A 22,512-nucleotide genomic window follows, 5' to 3' on the forward strand; every position below is an offset into this window, starting at 1 on the left:
ACAATCTGTTGTACATGCAAGGAAGGATGAAAAGCACAATGCAGAGTATTGAAAATGCCTTTGCACTTGTTCTGATGTAGTAATAAGCTTTAATTTAGAAAAATCTAGCTCAAGTTTGATGTAGAACGTGGTGCACTAGTTCGACAGCAATATTTTTGAAATAATGGTGAATTAGGTTCAAGACAGGAGAAATGAAGAAATGTGAAAAACAGTGAAAAGTCAAATTGCACTTCAAACAACTTGTCTAGATATCGAGTTTAAAGAGTGATTTTTATCTGTGGAGTTCTGAGCTGTATCATTTCACAGTAAATGTGTGCAAGTGTAGCTTGGAAGAGGTAGTAGCAAGTTTGGTGTTACCACTTTGAATTACTTCAGCGACTCTGGAGTGTTAAATGTATTTTTCTTTTTCTTCCAATTTTTCTTCATAATCAGGACAGAAACAATATGGTGAGTCTGTATATCTCTTGTCGCTTGTGTGGACTCTGTTGCTCAGACTTCTGCTTGCATGTGATACCTCATGTAGATGATAACACTGATTTCATGCTTCATCAAAATAGGGAATCTTTCAGTGACCAAGTCAGGCTTGATTTCATTTTTGTGACTTCCTCTAGCTCTTTCCTTTTAAGAGGAAAACCTTCTTCATGTGGGTTTTCACCTCCATCAGCTTTGGAGCTGATGAATGCCTCTGGTGGGGGGAATTAAGCTTTTCTCAGTGATAACTTGCTTCTAAACAAATGATTTGTCAAACAGCTGAAAGTTTCTCTGGCATGATTTAACTTGGTGCAAATAACACTTGTAAAAGTCTGTTGCTGCTACTCACTAGAAAAGGAGACATTATTAATGAGGCTTAACTTAGTGTGGTTTTGGAAGAAGTGTAAAAAATTCAGACTTCTGTTTTAAAAGGGAAAAGTGGGAGGTATGTGCCTCTACTAACTTGTGAAATTTGTTGGTTTTTTTGCAGAACATTATTCAAAAACCAGTGATATTAAGGAAACGGCGCCAAAGAATAAAAATAGAAGCAAACTGGGATCTTTTCTATTACAGGTGAAAATACTAAAGTTGATATGGTCGCCTCAGATACAAGTTTTTATCTGGTTGGATATTTTTGTTAATATCTTCTGAATTTCTGGGACTTCCAATTTCTGCCTGCCTTGATACAGTGAAAGTGTCTTGCAACAGCTACTTACTAAAAACCCCCTAAAGCTATACTTAAGGATTTCACTTGTGTTCAGGAAAGGGAGGAATTTATAAAGCTTCTAAAATATTACCAAACTACATAATTTTTTTCCTTGAACCAAAAGGAAGAGTAAATAATTCTGGAAGAGTGAATAAACTTCAGGTACAAATCTGCATGGTATTGGAGGCCAAGTGAAGTAGCACTGGAAAGCATTGTAGTTTGATGGTACATCAACGTGTAAGTTACTCAAGATATTGTAACTTGAATTGGAACAAACATAGCTTAAAGCAGGGCAAGAGAAAGCACATGGATACTGGATTTCAAATAGTACCACAGGTCCTAAATGCAGCTTGCTTACCTGTGAGTTCTTACAGATGTCAAAGTTTACAAGGGAGGGGCTTCCTCTTGGCTAATGAAATATGTAAGCGAGCTTGGGGAAATTCCATAACCTTAACTGTTTGATGTTTCTAAATGTCAAATACCGTTTCATGAAAGGAAGATTCGTGTGCTCCTAAACCTTTGGTATCAAAGCCCATTCTCAGTCTTTGGCTCCAAAGGCTGTGTTGATAACTGCTGCTGAAGAATGTGCACTGACTGTTTTCTGACACTTAAGACATCAACTTTTATTTTATTGCACGAGCTACTTTCTTATATTGTTGTTGGTTTAAAGCACAGCTGGTATGTGCATGTCAGCTGCTCTGGATTGTCTACCTGTAGTCTTTATTGGCTTACAGTGAATCACTTGCATGTCTCCTGGTCATCAGCTACATGTAGATGGCAAACTCAGCCCAAAAGGATGAGACAGTCTAGGCTGGCCACCATGGCTGTGACAACAGTATACAAGCGAACAACTGTAATTACTGTAACAAACTGGAGACCACTGCTCTCTGCCTTCTAATTAAGGTCCATTAATGCTAGCAATTTTCCCTAGCTTGCCAGCTGAATCTTGTCTGCTTTTCAGATAATGTTTTGGGAGGTTTAAACTATGTAACTTTTCTTAGATTTGTTCAGGATCATGCTAGATCAAACTTGATTTGGAACTTCAAAACACGGGAAGAACTGAGAGATACTCTTGAGTCTGAGATGAGAGCATTTAATATTGACAGAGAACTTGGTAGTGCTAATGTTATCTCGTGGAACCACCAAGAGTTTGAGGTAAATTATCTACCATAGGATAAACTGAATCTGTAAAATATGTGTACCTGAAATGTCACTTCTGTCTCTTATTTCACAGGTGAATCTTCTGTTGATAATCCCCAACTAAAAGCTAGAATTTTTGGGGGGTTATGGAATCAACTGCTAAGGCTTAAATCAGTGAACAAGTACTACTGTCCAATGTCACTGTGCAAAACATAAGCCTCTTTAATCTAGCAAATGATGCCGTAGAGATGAAACATTTATCAGAACCCATGGAGTATTCTTGCAATAAGACAACAGTTGGTCCTTACACTGTTGTCCAGATAAGTCGTACTTGTTTTTGAGAGTGCTCTATCAGAATTGTTTTGGGTAGTTTCAGAAGAAACTTGTTCCTGATAACAAGTTTGTTTTTGTTTCCTTCATGTTTCAATAATCCTGTGTCTGTTAAATACTGGGTTGCCAAATCATGAATAGGTTGTGGGGCTAAAACATGCTGCATTGTAAATCATAGGTGAAGGTCACTGTCATCCCATTCCAGGAACAGCAGTACCTAAAGGAAAAAAAAAAACAGCTTGGATGCTTATGCAAAGCCGTCATTATGGTCCTGATTGGCTTTCTCAAAACATCTTGCAAGATGTTTTCAAGTAATGTGCTAATAAACACTTCCTGTACTGTTCTCTTATCTTTTGTGGTTCCACACAACAATGTGGTTTTAATTAATGTGTAACACTTAAGCAAAGCAAGGCCACCCTTGAATTCAACTGCAAGATAGTCCTTAGATATTCCCATTGCCATCCTTGTTAGAATATGGGTTTCTAGTGACATTTGAGCTGAGAACTATTTGCAAAATGAGAACAAATTTGGTTTGGAGAATTTCTCAGCTGACTACACTGCAAATCAGGAAGAACTGCAGGACATCAGGCCAACGGTTTATGAGGAAAAAAAAATATTATGAGAGAACAATATTTATCCCTGTCACACTACAGGTTGCTTCTTACATTGATGCAATAAATAGCTAAGACTGGGTTTAGACTGGTATTTATTGAACTGGCATCCATATTTCAAAGTTCCCTTCAGGTGTAGGTCAGGCACAGGACTTCTGGGTGTCACAGTGTCTGCTATCCCAACTTTTTAGCACTGCAAACTGGGACAGAATCAGAAGTATAGACTTGAAACTTAGTAATATGGACTTCCCCCATGTGCTCTACAGTCCTGCGTGGCTTTATGCTGTGGAATGTATCGGTAGCATTCTTGCTGCTACAACCCTGCATACTTTAGGACTGGATTGAGCAGCTGCTGTCTCACAGATGTGCTTTTAAATTGTAATGAATATGTTACTGGAACTATGCTGTTAGTATTTGAACTAGGTAGTGGTGACAAAGGCTTTTCTATCAATTGTGGAACCTGTCACTTTGCTAAGGGGGATCCTGACTTGAGACTCCTCTAAAAGCATACCAGTTAGTGGGATATCTTTGTATGATATGCTGAGATCAAATCTGCAGTTAACTTTGTGGCTTCTTGACAGTAATCTGTAAACTGTGGATAAGCAAAACATCTGTATAGAGTGGCTTTTGTTGTATGTTAGAGGTGCCTCTAATTAAAGTGCTTGCCAAATGCTTGTTACCACTGAACATTGAGGCATTTGTTAAGTTTAATGTAGTTGCTCTGAAGTTAATGATGCCTTTTATTGTGCAATTTTACTTCAGCTTCTTGTTATGTGAACTGATGCCTCTAGGCTTTTATTATCCAGCACAGTAGCAAGTGTAACTAGTAATTAGGTCATGCTTGTGCTTCATACTTGAAATAATATTGAGTGAAATACCTTGTAGTGGAATAACTACTTATTAAAACATGAGTCACTGAATACATCATGTGTTATCCAAGTTTAATTAATAAAACCAGCTGGTATTAGAAACAAGTAAGTTAAAGGCTGGAAATGGAGATTTCAGTAAGATGAGAAACTTCAGGGGGGCAGCAATAACCCGTGGATTTTGTTTTGTAGATGTGAATTTCTTTAACAGAAAACTTACAGATTTCAGCTTCCCTGCAACTTAGGAGAGGTTGCTAACCTTGTTGAGTTTTTAGATGCAATTGAAACCATTATTGTTATGCAAGCAAAAATTTACTGAAGGAGAAACAGTATGTATTGTTAAGTAAGGTGTTCTGTGTTACAGGTGAAATACGAGTGCCTTTCTGAAGAAATAAAAATAGGGGATTATTATTTAAGATTGCTGCTGGAAGAAGATGAAACTGAAGAGAGTGGAGCAATCAAAAGATCGTGAGACATTATTAAAACCTTATCTCATTCCTAAGGTCCGTGTGTGTTTTGTTTACTAAAATCTCATTTCTTTTTTAGATATGAATTCTTCAATGAACTCTACCATCGCTTCTTGCTTACCCCAAAAGTGAACATGAAATGCTTGTGTCTGCAAGCACTGGCCATTGTTTATGGAAGGTGTCATGAAGAAATAGGACCATTTTCTGATACTAAGTACATTGTTGGAATGTTAGAAAGGGTAAGAATTATTTTTAATTGTTGGATGTAGTAGTTACTATACTGCTAGTCCAGCATGTGTTCAGATCCTTCAAGTTACTATGAAACCTAAGTTCTGGGTTTACAGAATGTGAATACTTTTTTTCTGTGCTGTCAACAGCTGTTCTTAGTATCTCCCTTTGTTTCAGTTTCATTGAAGTTTAACGCAAAAACATGCTGATCATAGAGGTATTTCAAACTAGTTGCTTTGAAACGAACAAAATGCAGATACAGCTTCAGCTTGCTTTTGGAAAATGCAGAAGCTTTATGAGAGGAAAATCTTGTTCCATATCACATTTTTTCAAAGCACTGACTTTGAGTTGTAGCCCCAGACCTAATGAAAGCTTTAGAAGAGCACACGTGATGGATTAGATTTGTAGTAGTAGCTGCTTTGCCTATTAAGCGTCTGTTATGTCTGTCATCTGATTCATCTTGCAAAACTAAATTTCCAAGCAGTCTGAAGGAGGAGTTCTTTCCTTGCATCAGCATGGGTTTTGGCTGTTGCAAGTAAAACTGAACCAGTGTAGTCCCTTTTTATTTTGCCTTGAGCCTTGATAATCTCACCAGGGATGTGACATCAAAGACCCTCTCTGTCTGCTGGCTAAAAGCATTCTCTTTTTCTCTTGTGTTCGTCTTAATTGGTTCACTAGAATCCAAACATAGTCCTGATAGAACAGTAGACTTGGCAGAACAGTGGGTTTGATCCAGGGCAACAGTGGTGTTGGTGAGCGAGAAGGCCTTTTCTCCTCAGTGGCAGAAAACTACCTTTATTAGCTGTGCATGAAACCGAATCAGCAGTTTTGCTGAGCATGAAAAAAAAAAATATGGGGTTTTGCAGCTGAAACTGTGTTGACTTGTGAAAGGAACTTCTTGTATTTGCTATGAAACACTAACTTGTTCTTTTCTGCTGCAACAGTGCACTGACAGGCTTGAGCGGGACAGATTGATCCTGTTCCTTAACAAGCTGATCCTCAATAAGGTAAGGTGGACACGTACACTTAACAGCAGTTTATCAGTCTTTTGACTGTATAAAATAGTCTGAACTGGTGTTTCAGGGTTAACGTGAACAAAAATTCAAGTATTGGGGAAGTTTTAGAACAATGTTTGATACAGCTTTCTGTAATGTGATAGCTGTTATTTACTGGTGAGAGAGCTGGAGGAAATGCGTGGTATTGGTGGTGATTGTACCATTATAGTCACTCTAGAGAATGATTAGACTTCTTTTTGTGGTCACTTCTTACTTGAATAAAAGTGTTCAGTGCTTAATTGCAGCAACACTTACCTAGAAAATGCTTTTGGTAATTCAGTTCATTTGTTAACAGAGAAATGTGAAGGACCTTATGGATTCAAATGGTATCAGAATCCTTGTAGATCTTCTTACTCTGGCACATCTTCACACGAGCAGAGCTACAGTTCCTTTGCAGGTACAGGGCCTTTGTTTTTTACTACTCATATGTTACTCCATGAAAGGGACAATTCCTTAAGAAATCAATGTACTTTTCACATTTCCTATAGAAATGTGATATTTGCACTGTGAAGTTAAAGCTATTCTTGTAAACATCAACTTTTAGAGCAACGTGATTGAGGCAGCACCTGATGCGAAGAGGGAGAGTGAGAAAGAATGGTACTTTGGCAACGCTGACAAAGAAAGGAGTGGTCCTTACAGCTTTCAAGAGGTACCTGTCAGCTTCAGACTCACAACTTGACAAATGATTTATGTCCTGGTGACTGGGTGTGTTTAAAACAGTGAGAGGGACCATAAACAATGCTAAAGAATGTTCTCCAAGTAACTTTAAATGAGGATTAAAGCTAGATAAGAGACTTCATGTAGTGCCAAGAACTACAGCCTTTTTGGTAAGACTGCCTATCCCTTCATGCCTCAACTAGTTCCAACATAATCTGACACCTTCTACTTTGTGATTCTACGACAGAGTTATAAACACATTGAAATTTCACGCAATAGTGAAATAATAGTCAGCCGTACAATAGTTAAAAGCTTGTCATGAGTGTGAGTGTTTAGAAGCAAAGGTGACTGAATGCTGAATAAACTAAATTCATCTCTAATCTTACAATAGATGCAGGATCTATGGAACAATGGAAAGCTGACTTCAAAAACTCGTTGCTGGGCTCAGGGTATGGATGGCTGGCGACCCTTACAGGTCATCCCTCAGCTGAAGTGGTGCTTGCTTGCCAGCGGCCAGCCTGTGTTGAATGAGACTGACCTTGCCACACTTGTCCTCAACATGCTCATCACCATGTGTGGATATTTTCCCAGCAGGTAAACAGTGATTTTCAGCAGAAGGGGTTAACTTTACTGGCAGCTGCATGAATTTATAAATTCTGTCAAAGCTTTTCTTGGAAAGTACATTAAGGAACTCTATTAAAGAGTCTTTTACATGCTAGTAATTAATTCTGTGGGCAAATAGAGTTTGCAAAGGAGACAATACTAGTATTGTGAAAGGGACTGCATGAATGAATGCACAGGCTGTGTGCATTCCTAATGCTATAGACAGGCTCTTGTTTAACTTAAACAAAACTGCTTTAATGCAGGACACTAAACCACACTTACCAAGTCGAATAACAAATTTTGAAGTTAAAAAAAGATAAAGAATATGGCTTCAATAGTCTAATATTTATGCTTAATAAAATGGTTAGTTCTAAGAAGAGAAAGGGCACATGTGTGCTTATTGCTGTTCTACTTGATTTTTTTAGGGATCAAGATAATGCTATTATAAGACCTCTGCCTAGAGTGAAAAGGCTGTTGACAGATAGTACTTGCCTTCCTCATATCACTCAGGTAAATAACTCTTCAAAAATATACCTAAATGAGTGAAAGTTTGACTTGCTCTACCATCTTCCCCATGTGAATACTTTGGGTGGGGCAGACACATCAAAGAACAACTGTAAAATTGCACAGATCTCTGACCAAGCAGTTGTTCATTTCATAGGGTGTTGTTGCAAATTTCATGCTTTTCAGCCAATATCTCATAAAGAAATATTTCCATCCTTGGAGATACTGAAAAGCCACCTGGACATGGTCTTTATCAACCAGGTCTAGAAGACTGTGCTTTTAGCAGAGGGGATTGACAAGAAGGTCTCCAGAGGCCCCTTTCAACTTTAAATATTCTTTGGTTGACACTTTCTCTTTTTAAGCAGAAAGAGTTTCTTTAACTGTATTTCCTGTAACTTTCTGGGTTGTCTCAATAATTAGTTAAAACTTCAATTTTGGCTAGGTAACTTGCATACTTGCGGCTAATATAAATGCTTGTATTTGATTTCAGCTGCTACTGACTTTTGATCCTATCCTTGTGGAAAAAGTTGCTGTATTGCTCTCTCATGTAATGCAAGACAACCCTCAGTTACCTCGTTTTTATCTGAGTGGAGTATTCTTCTTCATCATGATGTACACAGGTTCTAATGTACTTCCTATTGCAAGGTGAGGATAAAGAACAGCCATCCATCCAGTCATCCTCAGGACTGCTGCCTTACGTCTCTACATGTTCTGGGAAGTGTGGCTTGCTAGAAACAACATGAAATTCTTCTTCTAGAAGAATTGCTTCCATGTGATCTAGTCAATCACTAAAAAGTGAATTGCTTATGATCCTTCCAGAGAGAGAATGAGAACATGTCTGATAATGTAGTTCTAACAGTACAACTGAGCATACCTTATTGTAGAATAAACCATTACAAGCACTAAAAAGCAGTAACACAGGCTACATATATGCTGATGTAGCTTTTGATAATAGGCAGCTATTGAAAGGGCTTAAAAATTCTAATAGCTTCTTTCAATATTGAAGCCTAAAACAGTTTAATCAGTCTCTGCTACCTGATAATACACTGCGCATGCAGGTGGCTACTGTGATTAATTTCAGTACTTTTCTTCTAAATGCAGTAGTTCATAAAGAGCTGTCTTGCAATTCCAGTTAAGTCTTTTGTACAGTGAAATGCATTGGGAAACGATTGCATGCTTCCATGATGACTCTGGTGTAATAGAACTGTCAGCAGTTAGTCTAAAATCATCTTGTTTTATCCCCACAGTGGTGATCTAACAGCATAGAGGTTGTCTGTGTCTCTATCAGCATCTTTTTGTGTGTGTGTAGAAAACCAGTTTTCATTAACAAGACTTTCAAACTGAAATGATGACTGTAAAACCACATTTAGAACATGGGAGTGCTTAGCTTGATGAAGCTCTCAAGGATTTAATGAATATAGTACAAAGATTCATGCAACTATTGCAGTTACTCTTTTATCTCAAGGTAGATGTGTAATACCTGCCAGCTGGAGTATGTTGGTCTGCTTACTATTCAAGGGTACCTAAGTATTAAACAAAAAGAGAATAACTGCTGTTTCTCTTCTAGGTTTTTGAAATATACACATACAAAACAAGCTTTCAAGTCTGAAGAAGTGAGTAGATTGCAAGAATAACTACCTTTGTTTCCAAATAATTTTGCAGACTACTACCTGTAGTTGTTTTAACTAGAATTTAAGAACTATAAGGGAAAAGGGGGAGAGATTTTAGGTCTCAAATTAGTTAGCAAGACAGAATTCAATTACCTTCGAGATGACCATATGATCTCTTCTGTAGACAAAAAGTCAAGATATAGTTCAAAGAAGTATACTTGGACATATTCTTCCTGAAGCAATGGTGTGTTATTTAGAAAACTATGAACCTGAAAAATTTTCTGAGATATTCCTTGGAGAATTTGACACTCCGGAAGCAATTTGGAGCAATGAAATGAGGTAACTGTTTTCTGTCAGTGGGGCAAATAAATCTGAACTGTAGGTTATGTTGAAGAGGTATTTGACATTCTTCAAGAAAGATGAAAATACCTGGATTCCATGGCTTCCTCCTGTTTGGTTTCTGCAAGGGCAATGTCCTGCATTGTGCTCTGCTTCAACCGAAAGTAACCAGGGCAGGAGAGAGTAGAATTGGCAGTGGGAAGGGGAATATTTCCCTGAACATCTTGCACAAGTTACTTTTGTTAGTGGAGACTTGACTATGCATATGAAGTGCTTTATACTTACTCATTTGTATATACTTTTTTGTTACCAGCACTTACCTCTGTGATATACCTCTAATATTTCAATACATATTAGGGTCTTCCAGAAAGTAAAGAGGTGTTGAGAAAGGCAAAATTCCACTTTTAATTGTTTTTAATAAACTAATTTTCATGGTGTTTAAATAGCTCTCTAATAAAATAGGAATATAATCCAATTCTAAATCCCTATAGAAATGTGGGAAACTTCTAAGGAAAACCTTCTCAGAAGAAATCATTGAATAGCTTGTACAGTGAGTGAGGATTGAGGACTGCTGGGCAAGTGTTAAACTAAACTTTGTAACTTTTAGGCGTCTAATGATTGAGAAGATTGCTGCTCATCTTGCTGACTTCACCCCTCGTCTTCAAAGCAATACAAGAGCCCTCTACCAATACTGTCCCATCCCAGTTATCAATTATCCCCAACTGGAAAATGAACTGTTCTGTAACATTTATTATCTCAAGCATCTTTGTGATACACTCAGATTTCCAGACTGGCCAATTAAAGATCCAGTAAGTAAGAAGTATTTTAGGATTCATTTAGTTATTGATCTTTCAGTCTTTAAAGTTAACAAAAAGTCCTAAAATATTAACAAAAACAAATGCTGTGTTTGTTACAAGTAACACCTTTTTCGTGAATTTTGGTCCACAAGTAAATACATTAAACCCTACTTTATCTTGAAACAGCATAGTGTTCTTTACTCATAACAACCCCATAAGTGTATCCTTCATGTGGTGATTACTTAAATAGCAAAATCAAGCACCTGAGAAACTTCAGAGAGTGTTTCAGTGAATCTTATTTTAGGGGTGGGGAGAGGGAATGGAAATCATGACTTTAGGGTTCTTATTTGTCCACACTGCAGAAGAAACCAAGCTAACGTGTCAGTACATTAACTGAAGAGATCCTTTTTTGTGCAAGTCTATGGACTAGATCTGTCTAAGCAGCTTTATTTATTCATGCAGCTTTGCAGTTTATATAGTATTATGATGTGAACTGTCTCTTATTTAAGTGCTTCTCCATCTTCTAATTTGACTCTTACATAGTCATTTTAATCTCAAGGTGCTTTTATGTTGAATAAAATACAGGATTCATTAATAAAGCAGGATTTTATTAAAATTATGGATATTGGTGTCAGCATAAATTAAACACTAATAAATTTTAATTCTTGAGGTTAAACTGTTGAAAGATACCCTAGAAGCTTGGAAGAAGGAGGTGGAGAAGAAGCCACCTACCATGTCAATAGATGATGCTTATGAAGTTCTTAACCTACCCAGAGGACAAGGCCAGTAAGTTGTCTTCAGGATTTAAAGTTGTACAACTACTGTTATATAAACTCCATGCAATGAGCAAATGGAAGTTTCTTATCTCTGTGCTTGGGAAGAGTTAGTGATACCAGCTCAGTCACGTGTAGCACCCTCTTCTTTCACAGTGGAGGATTGCTTTGCCAAAAAGAAACAAGGTTTGGAACTGCAATTCCAGTGTTTGAGAAAACAATTATTAAAGTGTTTAGATAAGCTGAAAATGGCTAAAATAATGCTTTGAGCTTTGCTCTTTTACAGAACGAGCTTTAGACTCAAGCATAGTGAGTAAAGAATATATCAGAACTTGAATATGTTCAAAGGAGATTTTTGTGTAATCATCCTTCTCCCTCCTCCATTTTGCCCTAATCATAATTTCTTGGTGCTTATATCCTTAGAATTTTTTGCATCCTGTCTTGCCACTGGTTTCTGACTTCAGTTTTCTAGAAGTGAAACAGCAGCTGTTTGTTTATCCTTCAAGAATAGTGCACTTACTGCAAATGGTGAAATACTAACTTTTAACACTTGTAGCTCATTTAGATTCTTCATTTAAAATATTGAGGAACTTTGAACACCTTCTGGTTAGTATATTAGGTACAAGAGTACCTAATATAGGTACTTTCAGTCTCTAAAATTTCTTCTTGCTCTGACCACATGATAACCCCCCATTCAGTGTAAGATGATGAAGCAGGGTTTTAAAAAGGAAATAGGAGAGCTTTGTAGTTTTCACTCAAAAGTGAAAGTTGCAGTTACTGGTAGTGCTGTTGTCAGAACCCCAGGCTGGTTTTTCTGTGGCTGTTTTTGGTTTTTTGTTATTAAGTGTAATTGATGGAACTTGTTTTATTGTAGAAATGATGAAAGCAAGATCAGGAAAGCTTATTTCAGGCTGGCTCAAAAATATCACCCAGACAAGAATCCAGAAGGCAGGGTATGTACAGCACAAATTTATGGTCTTAATGAAATGGGGGTATATTCAGCTACTACATACATTAAGAATTTTGAAATGTACACTTAAATTGTCTGTCTTCCTTCTAAAAACTGTGCCCTAGATGATTGCAAGAATACAGATTAATAATTTAACTAGCATCGTTCAAATATTTAGCATTTCTACAGTAAACTGGTGTAGTCAGATCAGACTGGCATCTCAGAGAGTTACACAGGACCTAAACAAGGTATTTGTCCCCTTTCAGAGACTGCATCCTCTGCCCATTCTCACAATCCAACTGTACTTACTGCTTTTGTCATACTATGATTGACAGTAGTCTCTTACCTAAGGCAGAGTTCAGGAGACAAAAGAAAACTAATACATGAACCAGTGTTGTTTGCAGTATTTCCTGAAGTGCAGTGAGGCAACAAAGCTAGTGCTGTTGCTAATAACCTGCAATACTTTATTTTACTTGCACTTAAACTGATCATCTAGTAATTTAGGGATTCTTAACAACACTTACAGCTGTTTTTCATTATTTGCAGGATATGTTTGAAAAAGTTAATAAAGCATATGAGTTTTTATGCACAAAGTCTGCCAAGGTGATAGATGGGCCAGATCCAGAAAATATAATTTTGATCTTGAAAACTCAAAGCATCCTCTTCAACAGGCATAAGGAAGGTAAGCATATTGCCTCAGAGTTTTATGTTGATTTCTTTAGCGGTCATTTCAGTTAGCTTTAATCTCCTGTCTTCTTAAGTCTGTGCTCTGTTGATCTGGTTTCTGACTTGCCACAATATTATGTACCTGTGGTATAGGGCTTCAAAATAGGACTTTTTCTTCCATGAAATAAATTAATCTTCAGTAAAACTTAATTCAAAACAGCATGAATAGCTCTTTGAAGTGCTCTGCTCCAATGCTAATCAGTTTGCATCTTCCTCCGTATGGAGAATTCCATCTATGCAGAAAATTCCTCACCCAGATGCTGCTTATACATGAGATTACACTCCTCTGGCTGTTAATAATGAGCCATTCTAGCAGGAATTCTGATTAGTGTTAGAGTCCTCGGGTGAGTGTACTGCAACATGACCTATCTTACTGCTCAGTTGGGAAAGAGGGATATCTAGAGCACCCTAACACTTGCTCCAGCTACAGTCCCAGGCTGGTAGCTGCTGCCATGTCCAAGTCTTGCAAAGCCCACATTGTTTTGCTGTGTGTTACATTATAATGGTAAACTAAGAACCTCACATGCAGTCACAGTCCTGTCAGTTATGTGGAGCTAGGAACAGCATTAGTATAGACTTAAATGTGTTGGCTTGCAGTTGGCTCCATATGAAAAATGAAATTATTTAGCATTGCTGAACTCTACAGGAATGAAAAATGCAATTTAAAACTTAAAATTATTGTGTCAAACTGGACAAAATTCTTACAAGCTTATTGTTAGTCAGTCATGGCCCAAGACACAGACCAAGCTATATTTGAGTTTCTCTGGAAAGAGACAAGCATCACTGGGAAGGCTCTGAGCTTGGGGGCTTACTGAGCTGGAGACAAGCCTTTTCAATCTCAAACGAGTTCTCCCTGTGAAGCTCTGTTAGCTTCTAGCATGAGCAGTTCTATGTGATGAGGAGTTAGATTGTGTGGACTGCTCAGTCTTGTTCCAGATTCCCCGGGTGTTGGCTTCCCCAGGTGTTGGCTTCCTTTCCCAGTCCTTATATATCTGATATATCTTCCCCCAGTAATTTTGTGGTTGCTTAAATTGCTTAGACTGTGTGTATATATAAACTTGGACTTCATTTCCTCTTTCAGATTTGAAACCTTACAAGTATGCAGGCTATCCTATGCTGATAAAGACCATCACCATTGAAACATCAGATGACCTTTTGTTTTCCAAAGAATCTCCACTGTTGCCTGCCGCTACAGAACTTGCCTTTCATACTGTCAGTTGTTCAGCATTAAATGCAGAAGAACTGAGGAGAGAAAGTGGAATTGAGGTAAATGTAAAGAAATATGTTGAAATGCATTCTTTTAGTCTTAACTTTTCTGTAGCTAGAAGTCTTAGATCCTCAATGCTTGGGAAATCAGATGTAATTGAGAATCACTTTTGGTCTTGAGAAACCTGGTATTCTTAATGTCCCAGATATTCTGGATACAGTAAGAGAAACATCTTGCAGAGTATACCCTTTTCTGTACCTAGGCTTGTCTATTGAACTGTGGATAAGCAAGCTACATATGAAGTTTCTCTACTCCTTTACAGAACTGCTGCATTTTTTATGCAGAAAGAATAGAGAAATGTGAACAAGTCACTTGAGCAGAAGGCCTTTTCATTGGACATATTACACTATTAGAACCATCTAGGTTGGAAAAGGTGTTGAAGATCATTGAGTCCAACTGTTAATCCCAACAGACAAGTCCCACTATATCATGTCTACCTGCCTTTTTAAATACCTTCAGGGATGGCAACTCAGCCACTTCCCTTGGCAGCTTGTTCCAGTGTTTGACCACCCTTTTGGTGAAAAAAATTCCTCCTAATATCCAGTCTGAACCTTCCCTGACACTACATGAGGCCATTTCCTCTTGTCCTGTATCTTGTTTCTTGGGAGAAGAGATCAGTCATCACCTTGCTACAGCCTTCTTTCATGTGCTTGTAGAGAGTGTGATAAGGTCTCTTCTTAGCCCTCTTTTCTCAAGGCTATACAGTTCCTCCTGCCTCAGCTGTTCTTTATCATATTTTTTTCTCCAGACCCTTCCCAGCTCTGTTGCCCTTCTCTGGACATGCTCCATCATCTCAATGTCTTTTTTTGTAGAGAGGGGTATCCCAGAAATGAATACAGCATTCAAGGTGCAGCCTGACCAGTGTTGGATTCAGGGAGGCAATCGCAATGCTTGGTCCTGTTCCATTCCAGGATGTCATTGGCCTTCTTGGCCTCCTGGGCACACCCTGGCTCATGTTCAGTGGCTGTTGACCAGCACCCCCAGGGCTCTTTCTGCTAGGCAGCTTTCCAGCCACTCTCCCCCCAGCCTGTAGTACTGCATGGGGTTGTTGTGACCCAAGTGAAGAACCTGGTGCTTGACCTTGTTGAACCTTAGAGAGTTTGCCTTGGCCCAGTGGTCCAGCCTGTCCAGATCCCTTGGCAGAGCCTTCCTGCCCTCCAGGAGATCCACACTCCCACACAACTTAGTGTTGTCTGCACACTGACTGAGGTATTTGTTCACATGTGACAAGACTGGCAGCTCTTAAAGCATCAAAGGTTATTACTACCACTTACAAGGAATTTTGCACTACAAACCATTTATGCAAGCAGCAGATATTTGTCAAATGTTTAGCTTCAGCCATTAAAAATGACTTTACCAGCTAATGTTTTGGTTTTGCTGGCTTTTACTTCTTTTTGTTGTGACTGAGCTTGTGCATCATATAATCCTCACAGGTATTGCAAGAAGCATTTAATCGTTGTGTAGCAGTCTTGACTCGTTCTAGCAAGCCAGATGATATGTCTGTACAGGTGAGTTTAAAGCAGCAGCTTTAACTGAGCATATTGTCTTCTCAGAAGACTACCTGGTGTGTGTATGTGTATAATATGATAATAAACACAAATTTGTGTGTATATACAATAAAAAAACATTGATCTGTTATTGTATATATTAAAAATACAATTGTAAACATGCATTTTTCCTTCACTTGGAACTAATAAAATATTGTGATTTGTAGGTATGTGGATACATTAGTAAATGCTACAGTGTAGCAGCTCAGTTTGAGGAATGCAGAGAGAAGATTACAGAAATGCCGAACATAATTAAAGACCTCTGCAGACTACTGTATTATGGCAAGGCGAGTGCTCCTTTTCTTTGTCCAAATGGGTGTTTAACTGTTAAGTGTTTTGGGGAATATTCTACTTTCAGGGCAGATAAGACAGTCGTAGTATCATAGAATGGTTTGTGTTGGAAGAGACCTTAAGTTCATCTAATTCCAAACCCCCTGCCATGGGCAGGGACACCTTTCACTAGACCAGGTTGACTAGCCCTGCATCCAACCTGGCCTTGAAGACTTATAGTGATGGGGCATCCACTGTTTCCCTGGGCAGCCTCTTTCAGTGCCTCACCACCCTCACATTAGACAATACTTCCTCATACCTGATCTAAACCTACTTTCTCTGCTTAAATCCTTCTCCTCTTGTCCTGTCACTCCATACAGTTGTAAACAGTCCCTCTCCTCCTTTTGTGCGGGCTCCCTTCAGGTGCTTGAGGGCCACAGTTAGGTCAGCTTGAAGCCTTCTCTTTTCCAGGCTGAACAAACCCAATTCTCTCAGCCTTTCCTCATAGTTGCAGTGACTGGTCAAACCGTTCTGTAAGATCCCAGCAAATCATGGGATGCAGAATTCAACTGCCTTGTTTCAACGCTTGGATTTGAATTCATTTAAACTGTAGATTTGAATTGCAGCCACTCTAAAGACTCAGCTACTTTTGCCTTCTAAGTGACACATCAGGCAGCTTAGCTTACTGTACTAAATCAGCAAATAAAAGTACTACAACTAGACCTTGCATAAGCAAATAGACTCTAAAATCAGCATAAACTCTGGGAACAGTGTTCAAGAAGTTTTCTTGCCACTTAGCTCTTTTGAACTTGCCTCATGTTATAAAAATGCCGAATTTTGTCTGAATTAAGAAAGCTTGTTTTTAACTTTTCATGTGGGGTGTGTGAAAACAGGAGACTAAAACCAGATGGTAGTAATTGACTGTATATGCTTGTGTGTTCTTTAGTCCCCACAGGACACATGTATTGCCATAAAAAACTCACCTGGGAATCTCTGTCTCAGTTTTGAATTGTTTTTCCAGCAGTTCATCAATGCTGCTTTCTAATCATATTAAATAACTATTCAAGTATACTTCTCTTTGAAAGATGCTGACTAATTAGCCAGGTTGTTGGTTACCAAATACTTCAGCTGAAGAAATTGTCTACTTCACTTTTCATCTCTGGGCTGCTTAGTATTGCAGAATTAGCAAGTCTTGACTTTTAAATCTACGGAAACCAGTTTGCATTCTTTGGTTACAGGTATTAAGGCAAACTTATTTTTTCTCCCCTCAGACCATACCACGAGTAGCTGCTTTAGGAGTAGAGTGTGTTAGCTCCTTTGCCTTAGATTACTGGCTACAAACACATTTGTTCCAAGCTGGAGTTCTGTGGTACTTACTGGGTTACCTCTTCAACTATGACTATACGCTGGAGGAGAGCGGGATTCAGAAAAGTGAAGATTCGAACCACCAGGTAATGTTGCCAAGGTGCTTTCAGTAGTCAGTGGTTGTTGTTTGCCATCTCTTACTAAGAGACCAAGTGTAATCAAATATTTGTTAGAATCATTGAATTGCATGAAGAGTAACATTAACAGAGAGTTTTAGAAGGGAGTTTCTGTATAGTGATGAATGCTCTTCAAGTTCGGTTTTTTAAAGCATTTAACTGTTAAAGCTGCCAAAACCCATGGTTTCTAAAGGACTTCATGCAAGACACTCTTAATCTATAGCAAACAGTATAAAAGTAAACTTTTGCTATTAGAAGAAAGCTCTAGGTTTTCTCAAACTGTCTCTCTATTTTTCAGGAGGTAGCAAATAGCCTTGCTAAGCTCAGTCTCCTGGCTTTGAGTCGCCTTGGAGGGTATCTTTCTGATGAACAAGCTACTCCTGAAAACCCAACAATCAGGAAAAGCTTGGCTGGAATGTTGACACCCTACATTGCAAGAAAACTTGCTGTGGTCAGTCCTACTGAGGTAAGCATCTGTTGGCCAAAACTTTCTCTCGTGATTTATAAAAGGAGTAACTGGTCACTTCTAGAACACTGAATTCTCTTGATAATGAGAACAGCAGCGTGATTTTTACTTGCAGTTGATGTAACTGCAGGGAAAAGAAACTGGTTCAGCCTCAAACATAATGGACAGCAAGAGTGCTTTATAGAATAATATTTGCAAAACAAATACAGAAACAAAAAAGTGGAGTTAATTGTTCAAGGTTTAAGGATAACATGATGATGGAGAGCGAAGGTTAAACTTAACTCTTTAAAGGTGCCAAGGAAGTAATCTATAAAGAGATACAGCAGGTGGTTGCTGCTCATTGTAAAAAGTGGGTGGAGAATCTGAAGTGTGTCTCAGAGCAGAATAAAGAAAAAACTAAAATTTAGATTATACTTCACCATAAAACTTACACATACTGTTTTTCCTGTATGTTTTCCTGTCTTGGTTTGAAAGACAGGTATCTGCTAGGGAGGGCAGAGCCTCCCTTTGGAATGGAGAATTTGAATCCCCTACCTCCAAATTATTAAAATTTAGAAAATTAAAGGGGCTTTCAGGCAGAGGTCTGGGAATAGGAATGAGAGTTCTTTACTAATATGTATAGCAAGACAAACAACAATAATAACTACAGCATTAAAACTAAACAGAACTAGGGACTTTGAGGGGTTTTGTTTTACTAAACCTGGGGCAGTCTGATTCTGGTGTGGAACTCTGAGAGCACTAAGCTGGAACACTGGAAAATCCTGAGCTCGTGGTAGCAGTCCAGATGAAGCAGTGATCTTGCAGAGAAGGTCTGGTAGCCTTTATCCTCTGTGAAAGATCTAGTGGGTAAGGGCCCAAATCCCACATTATATCCAGGTGAGAATCCTTGGCTCCTCCCTCTGGGCGGAGCATATGACAATGGGGTGATATCTGTTCTATGAGTCCTGCAGTAGGTCCTTGATTGCCCATTAACAGAGATAGCTCCTGGAGAGAGTTATCTATGAGTCATGGCAAGGCATTGATGGGCCCATTAACAGTTCATGAAGGTGGTGATAGAATAGATTTTGGGCACATCCTGGATTGTAACCTAGGACATTTTCCAATGTGGGAAATTTTACACTTCAAACTTGCTTGTGTAATTAGTCTAGCTGTTAATGAGATTGGATTGACTGATACCATGAAACATGCTGATTACTATGCATAACGATCCAAAACTGTTGTAAATGTGTTACATTGTGTAAATTCCTTTTCTTAGACTCTGAAGATGCTTAACAGTAACACAGAGAACCCCTACTTGATCTGGAACAATGGGACACGAGCTGAATTACTTGAGTTTTTGGAATCTCAGCAAGAAAGCATGATTAAGAGAGTAAGATACTCTTTACTTTAAATCCCAGTATTGTTTTTTTAAAAAACTGTTTTGTTTTCCTGTATCCTCTCGAGATGCAATTGTATGGTTTATACAGGTATCCATTGTTATCTACCCCAAAGTTGCTTTCTTCATTCCGATGTTTTTAAAAGAAAACAAAACCCCTGACATTTTGCTTGTTCATTTTGTGCTATGTTTCAGTCTGAGCTTCTGAGCTGCTGAAGCTTTAAGTTTTATGTTCAAGTATTGCCTATTTCATTATCGGATTATAGCTTTACACTTTCTACAAGATTATTTTCTGTCTGAGCTTGTGCTGCTTATCTCTGCTTCAAGGGCGATTGTGACAAGACTTATGGATCTGACTTTGTCTTCAGTGACCATGCAAAGGAACTTATAGTGGGAGAGATTTTTGTTAGAGTCTACAATGAGGTCCCTACCTTCCAACTAGAGGTGAGATGTAGCTAAAAATCTTCCTGTTAAAACTAGTATTTGGAATGCTGCTTCTTCCTGTTTATCTGTCTGTCAGTGGAAACAGAATGGGGAAAATACAGAATGTTATGGAAATTTCCTTTAAGATCAGCATGTTATGACAAATCTCTTTACTGGAGCAGAATGAATTAAAAGAACAAGTGTGTCCTAAGATGTGCTCTTCCGATGTCTTCAAGACTTCTCTCTACAAGCTTGTGATGCAGACACTTGGTTTGATTCAATCATTCCAGGAGGTGGTGATTCTGCCTATTGGCTTTGCAATCAATCTATATATATGGGCAAGCACACACCTATTGTAGTAGCAGCAGTTTTTAAAGTGTATGTTTAGATAGAAATAGAGTTTAATGGGATCCAGATGTAATAGTGATCATAGAGGTGTTGCCTGTCTGGAAGAAAGGAGTATGTGAAACGTACAAGTTATTTGGATATATTTTCTTCTACTGTTGGTGCTGTTGCATCACACAGCTAAAAATGCTGTCATGTCTACTTCAAAGCTTCCTAAAGCATTTGCTGCAAGCCTCTTGGATTATGTAGGCTCACAAGCACAGTATCTTCATACACTCATGGCAATAACTCAGACTGGGAAAGTGGAGTCAAATCAACACGGAGATCGCTTACGGAGAGTTGAAATGGCCCTGGAGGCTCTGAGAAACGTCATAAAACACAACCCAGGTAGGCTTAAAACTGAATTTCCCCAGCATACTCTTCTGTGGGCAACTTTAAAAACTCAGAACCTCTGTAGTCTTTATCTTCCAGTGGGAAAGAAACTTTTTGCTTGACGACAGACTAACATTGTTTGTAAACCATATAAACTTGCTGTTTTATTCCTTACCTGGAGAACACTGTCAGTAGATGTAGCAAAACGTTGGGTTAAATTCAAGCCTTACCTGTTTTCATCTCTTAATCATTAGGTTTTAACTGTAATTTGATCCTTCTGCTGCTAGGAAGACTTAAACCTCTTGAAAGAAACTTTCTGTAATCCTTCAAAGAATCTTCAACTGATTTTTAAACTTGCTTGCATCAAAAAAATCCTTCTTGAACTGAGTACTGTGTGCTAGTAAACACCTAATGGCACCTGTATTAGAGCCATAGTAAAAAAGAGGAGATGCTCTTGAGAGTAGGCAGCAAAGTTTAATGAGCAGATATCAATGAACAGACTGGAAAAGCATAAGACAAATAATTGGGATGTTTTCCTACCGTATTATATCCTACTTCTAAAAGCAAATCATGTTACTATTGTGGCATCTAATAACAGCTGTTTAGGATGGTCCCTGTGTTTGCAATTATAAACCTAAAGGCAACTGTTCCTGCTTGAGATAGCAACCCTGCTCTGAGCTGGGACATTCTGAATGGGCAAGTGTATTTGAACACAATAGGTTTTGATGGTCAATGATAAATAAAATCATGGAAATTGTTTAGTTCTTTTGTAAGAATGCAAGTAACTAGGTAGTCCAAGAAGTACACCAGTTAGCTTCTTTAAAGAGGGGAGTTACCCTCTGTTTTTGAAATATTGTTGACCTGAAATTCTGCGGAAGCTAGATTACTAGAGAGGAGTTCATAATTTTCTAACTCTAGCAGGTGCTGCCCTATGTGAGCTGTTACATCTACTGTGGCAGACTACATACAGATGTGTAGTCTTTAACACCTGCCTGTATAGTGAAATATGGACATGGGAATTGGCGTTCAGTGAATGCTTTGGTTAACATGGAGAGTAACTTATTTGGTCTCTTTCAGGTTCTGAGTGTGAATGCATAGGGCACTTTAAGTTGATATTCTCCCTTTTGCGTGTTCATGGAGCTGGCTTGGTGCAGCAGTTGGCTCTGGAGGTAAAAACCCAACCAATCAAAAAACAAACTAACCCTCACAAACTCCCAACCTCCCTGTGTGGATGCTTTACATAATCACCACAAACAAACATGATTGTGTATCTGTTAGAGTAGCATCTAAAAAATACTCAGATTGGGATTCTAAAGTGTCCATTCCTCCTTGGAGGAACGCGTGATATTTCGTGCCTGTGTCTTTGCATCCTTCTTGCCTGAAGAGACAAAACAATTGGGTTGCAGGAATAAATGTTGTAAATATCAACGTTGGCCAGTGAGTTGGCTGACTTCATACACTGGGTTTTCTGAAAAGTGTTTGAATAGCTGAAATGTAATTGACTGCTGTTTCTGATCTTTTGCAGGTGGTCAACATAGTAACAAGTAATCAAGAATGTGTTAACAACATTGCCGAGGCAATGGTTCTTGCTAACTTACTGGCGCTCCTGCATTCCTTGCCTTCAAGTAGGTTCAGTAGGACTCTCCATCTTGCAAGGCAGAGGGTTTCTAACTCAGAAACTTGTAAGAATTGAACTGGCTGAAATTAGCACTGAGTTCTAGGTTAAAATTGTTAGCTTTATAGGATAGAGAGCTGGGTTATGAAGAGAAACTACATTAAGAACGCCTATATATTGGAACAAAACTTTCCTCAGGCTTCCTAACTGTTGTTGTGCTCCATTGTAGTTGCTCAGCTATTAATGAGAGCAGTAAAGACAGTACTGCTCAGTGAAACGTGGTTTTTCTGTGCCTGATCCTAGTAATATTCTTCAGCTATCAGTTATTCCCCTTTTAGGTAAGAAAAACAGAGCTACCAAACAAGAATCACCATTTTTTTTTAAAGATAACAGGAAGCAGGAATAGAAATAGATAGGTTTTTTTTTTTTCAAACAAATGCAAAATTTAGACCACCTCTGTCATCATCACACAGGCTCTATGATATACTGTAAAGTCACTTGTGTTTGCTCAATTAAACC

The 22,512-nt window shown here is 38.4% G+C and overlaps 1 protein-coding gene across 1 annotated transcript in view; it reads left to right on the forward strand.

The window, feature by feature from the left end:
- The window catches only part of DNAJC13 (DnaJ heat shock protein family (Hsp40) member C13), a 57,872-nt gene that overhangs the window by 25,312 nt on the left and 10,048 nt on the right, over positions 1-22,512 (forward strand). Inside the window, exons 21-47 of the mRNA XM_062509256.1 lie at positions 433-447; positions 962-1,044; positions 2,179-2,332; positions 4,489-4,592; positions 4,671-4,830; positions 5,764-5,826; positions 6,170-6,271; positions 6,419-6,523; positions 6,923-7,125; positions 7,560-7,644; positions 8,129-8,283; positions 9,206-9,251; positions 9,433-9,587; positions 10,195-10,396; positions 11,055-11,170; positions 12,032-12,110; positions 12,653-12,788; positions 13,914-14,098; positions 15,533-15,607; positions 15,814-15,933; positions 17,188-17,367; positions 17,696-17,863; positions 19,119-19,232; positions 19,566-19,682; positions 20,216-20,393; positions 21,456-21,547; positions 21,904-22,003. Coding sequence (XP_062365240.1) covers positions 433-447; positions 962-1,044; positions 2,179-2,332; positions 4,489-4,592; positions 4,671-4,830; positions 5,764-5,826; positions 6,170-6,271; positions 6,419-6,523; positions 6,923-7,125; positions 7,560-7,644; positions 8,129-8,283; positions 9,206-9,251; positions 9,433-9,587; positions 10,195-10,396; positions 11,055-11,170; positions 12,032-12,110; positions 12,653-12,788; positions 13,914-14,098; positions 15,533-15,607; positions 15,814-15,933; positions 17,188-17,367; positions 17,696-17,863; positions 19,119-19,232; positions 19,566-19,682; positions 20,216-20,393; positions 21,456-21,547; positions 21,904-22,003 — 3,292 coding nt within the window. The remainder of the gene's footprint in view (positions 1-432; positions 448-961; positions 1,045-2,178; positions 2,333-4,488; positions 4,593-4,670; positions 4,831-5,763; positions 5,827-6,169; positions 6,272-6,418; positions 6,524-6,922; positions 7,126-7,559; positions 7,645-8,128; positions 8,284-9,205; positions 9,252-9,432; positions 9,588-10,194; positions 10,397-11,054; positions 11,171-12,031; positions 12,111-12,652; positions 12,789-13,913; positions 14,099-15,532; positions 15,608-15,813; positions 15,934-17,187; positions 17,368-17,695; positions 17,864-19,118; positions 19,233-19,565; positions 19,683-20,215; positions 20,394-21,455; positions 21,548-21,903; positions 22,004-22,512) is intronic.

The sequence above is a fragment of the Cinclus cinclus genome, chromosome 1 (assembly GCF_963662255.1).
Source record: "Cinclus cinclus chromosome 1, bCinCin1.1, whole genome shotgun sequence".
In the NCBI taxonomy this organism is placed as follows: Eukaryota; Metazoa; Chordata; class Aves; order Passeriformes; family Cinclidae; genus Cinclus; species Cinclus cinclus.